At 51.1% G+C, this 3,735-nt stretch overlaps 1 protein-coding gene across 1 annotated transcript; it reads left to right on the top strand.

Annotated features, from left to right (window-relative positions):
• The first annotated feature begins 1,654 nt into the window (after window positions 1-1,654).
• On the top strand, window positions 1,655-3,308 carry LOC123186334 (putative serine/threonine-protein kinase-like protein CCR3). The gene is made up of 2 exons (XM_044598112.1): window positions 1,655-2,095; window positions 2,244-3,308. The coding sequence occupies exons 1-2, from the start codon at window positions 1,655-1,657 to the stop codon at window positions 3,204-3,206; spliced, it is 1,404 nt and encodes a 467-aa protein (XP_044454047.1). The 3' UTR covers window positions 3,207-3,308.
• Window positions 3,309-3,735: the final 427 nt, after the last annotated feature.

The raw sequence follows: 3,735 nt of genomic DNA, 5'->3' as shown, positions 1-3,735 counted from the left end.
CAAGGGCCAGTGGGAGGGCTCCGTTTTTAGTTATTTTTTTCAATCTTGTTAGGGTTTGTGTCCTACTCAGGAAGGCGAGACGGCGGCGGCTCCCTGAAGATGGAATAAAGGTCTCCCCGCCTAGCCCCCGTTCTGGCGATGCATTTAGCATCGTTGGTGGGCATGTGGAGGTGTGTCTCCGGCAGATCTATCTTTGGTGGATTTGCTCGGATCTCGTCGTTGTTCGTCTACATTCGTGCGTCTTCGGTTTGGATCCTTCCGATCTACGTTATTTTTCATCAGCGGCGGTTGCTGTTCTGGGGTGCTGGTCCTATAGGGCCTTAGCACGACGACTTTCCGACTGTCTACTACAACAAGTTGCGCCCGACTCCGGCGATGAAGGGGCGATGACGGCGGCGCGCCTTCGGCTCGCTTCAGTGCTTGTAGTCGTCGCTAGGTGGTCTACGGATCTGAATGTATTTTTTACTTCTAGTGATGAGAGGGGGTGGGGTGGGGGTTCAACGCCGATGGCATAAGAAATGTCTTCAGATCCGACGGACTATCCCCCCTGATCCAGGTTCGCGGGCACGGGCAGGGGTGGGAGGTAGCTTGTGGATTGATGAGTTCGACAGATTTATCCTTTCATGCATTATATTACAAAAACTCTCCACAAGAGAAGACATCTTAACAACTCCATGTGTACTGGCCTTGACAAACAGCAGGCTATCATCTGCAAAAAAACAAGTGGCTTACTGATGGTGCCGATGAAGCTACTTTGATTCTGCTGAGGACTGACATGCGATGATTCATCTATGTTTTTTAGAGGCACGAAAGGCACCCTGCTGCTATTAAGAAGAAGTATGGGAAAATAGACATGTGAGTATCCGAAAGGAGAGCCCATTCCCACCGGGCTCATGGACTAGCTGGCCTGCCAGCGATTCTAATTTTGTTGGGCCATTTATGGCATGTAGGAAGAGCCCAAGCTTGTGTCTTGGGTTTTGGAAAGTGAATAGATCATGATTTGGGACCGTGTCTTTACATGAACCTTCTTAACTAAGATTCTTCTTCTGTTTTTTGAATTGTTTGGATTGCTTACCACATATGTCATGTGGTTTAACTAAGATTTTCTTATTATACCCATTTTACTTTTTTTGTTCACTCGGTTATTCCATCTAGCCAATGCATATCACAATAATTTAGATCCTGACAAACATCAACAAATCCTACGATTACATAATTTGTTTTGTACAAATCCATCTAAAGTTGCATAAAACTGTGCAACAAATTAATTAACCAACTATTAGATGAAAATTGGTGTCAAAGTTCATTGCAGGCAGATGATAATTTTGTTACCTAGGTTTGAAGAAGTTAACAAAGTGCTCTCCTCATTTCAAAATGCACTGCACATTAGAGTTGACTTTGCTAGATTTGATTAAATTCATAGAAAAACTATCAGCATCTACAATACCACATCAATATGATTAGAGAGAGATGATTGTTTCAAATCAATCCTAGAGAAATAATGTGAGTAATAATAAGTACTACTATAACGCGGATCGGAGTGGACGACCCGGCCGTCTTTCGGCGAGGCGACGACCATGTATATATCCACCTCTCCTTGTTGTGGGTTTCAATGTGGCCAGTTGGTATACAGTACTGTAGCTAGTCTGGTGCCATGGCGGCCACCACGGTGGCGGGTTTGGCGACGGTGGCCCAGCTGGCTTTGTACGTCCACGGGCTGGTCACGAAGATCACCAGCGCGGCGGAGACAGCCCGGCAGAACAAGCTGGAGTGCCAGAACCTGGCGCGCCGCGTATCCGTGATCGGCGACCTGCTGGTGCAGCTGCAGGACCCGGGGGTGGCGCAACCGCTGGCCGGGCTGGGCGACACGCTCCAGGAGGCGCACGATCTCGTCGTCGCTTGCCAGAAATGGAGCGCCCGCCGGAAGTTCTTGTACGCCGACGACCAGGCTGAGAGGTTCAGGGAAGTCAACCGCAGGATCGACTCCCACCTCATCCTCACCCCCTTGCTCAGCCACATCTCCATTGCCCGCCGCCTCGATCAAATCATTCCGCCGAATCCCACCAGCGTTCTTCTACCGGTGGCACCAACAATGGTTGCTGCATCTGCTATGGCGACAGGCTCCGGCTCCCGTTCGCTGCAGCTGCAGGTACGTACAGATCCGCAGCCAGAAGAACCATTTTCATCTTGTTGGTCTTGCAGCTTAATTAACTGCCTGTGCCATCGTCTTCCATATGTAGGAGCCTGCGATGGTCCAGTACGTGAGCTCAACGTATGTACCTGTGGAGTTCGCGTCGTCGGAGATCGTGTTCTTGACCGGAAACTTCGGCCATGTGCTCAGCGAGGACGGCTCCGCAACGGTGTACAAGGGTCGGCTTCACGACGGCCTGGAGGTGGCGGTCAAGAGCCTGAAGAATCACGGGCCGCAACGCCACGAACAAGAGGGCGCGTTCGTGGCGGAGCTCGAGACCCTCTGCCACCTCCGTCACGACCACGTCGTGCCCCTCGTGGGCTGGTGCGCGGAGGACGACGACCGCATGTTCGTCTACCAGTACCAGCACACGAGCAACGGCACGCTCAGGGACCACCTGATGCAGGGCGGAAGCGGCGGCTCTGCGTCGCCGGTGACGTCGTCGTGGAAGGCGCGTGTCCAGGCGCTGCTGGGCGCGTCGATGGCCGTCGACCACCTGCACCGCGCCGCCGGGCCACGGATCATCCACCGCAACGTCAGCTCGTCCAGCATCCTTCTGGACGAGAGCTGGGCGGCCCGCGTGTCCGGCTTCGGCGCGGCGGTTTTGCAGGAGCCGACGACGGGCGGCCAGCTCGTCGGGGAGGTCGCCGGCTTGTTCGGGTACATCGATCCGGAGTACCGCCGCACGCGGCTTGTGAGTACGGCGAGCGACGTGTACAGCTTCGGCGTGGTGATGCTGGAGGTGCTGACCGGGAGGCCGCCTAGCTGGGAGGAGGGGAAGGACCCACAGACCTTGGCCGGCTTTGCTGCCCCGATCATAGAGGGTGGGGACCTGGGGTCTGTGCTGGACTGCCGCCCGTCGCCGGTGCAGATGGAGGCGCTGAATCTCGTGGCGTACACGGCAGCACGTTGTTTGTGGCCACAGCCACAGGACCGGCCCGCCATGTCAAACGTGGTGACCAACCTCGAGGCAGCGCTCGGGCTCATAGACAGCAGTGAGCCTAAGCGACACTAATTAGAGGTAGCGATGACTCGATCGCCAAGACGTAAACTGCATGCGTCATAAAGATACGTAGCTTTAGTTTGTAACAGGGTCTAGTTTTTGTTTTCTTGAGGGGAACAGGGTCTAGTTAAAACAGGCCACTCGCTCGGCCTGTTTGTTGGGTGCTGAAATGAAATGTGCTGTTGTGAACATATATATTTCCAAGTTGTGCAAAAATTGGTGTCGTGTTTGCTTCATGCCTGCTTTGAGATGAGGTATTTGAGCATCTTCTATATAATGCATATAATAGTTTTTTTTAAATACCGCTAAATAAAAAAATATCATGATTTTGAAATAATGTTTCATAAAATCCACAAGCTGTAAAACTACAAACAATTCTTTTTTTAGAAATACAAATTTCACAAAAAAATTATTTTGGTACCAATAAAAAATATATTTTGTTAATTGATTGAAACATTGACAATAATAATTAAAACTTGTGTGAAATGTCCGTGGAACCTTTTTAAAATTGATTGATACCTGTTAGACATAATTTAAATTG

This window comes from Triticum aestivum, chromosome 2A, assembly GCF_018294505.1.
Source record: "Triticum aestivum cultivar Chinese Spring chromosome 2A, IWGSC CS RefSeq v2.1, whole genome shotgun sequence".
NCBI lineage: Eukaryota > Viridiplantae > Streptophyta > Magnoliopsida > Poales > Poaceae > Triticum > Triticum aestivum.
This window is presented reverse-complemented; position numbering and strand designations above follow the sequence as displayed.

Coding starts and splice junctions, on each gene's coding strand:
- LOC123186334 (XM_044598112.1), top strand. CDS start 1,655: ATGGCGGCCACCACGGTGGCGGGTTTGGCGACGGTGGCCCAGCTGGCT. Junction 2,096..2,243: donor TACCGGTGGCACCAACAATG/GTTGCTGCATCT, acceptor CATATGTAGGAG/CCTGCGATGGTCCAGTACGT.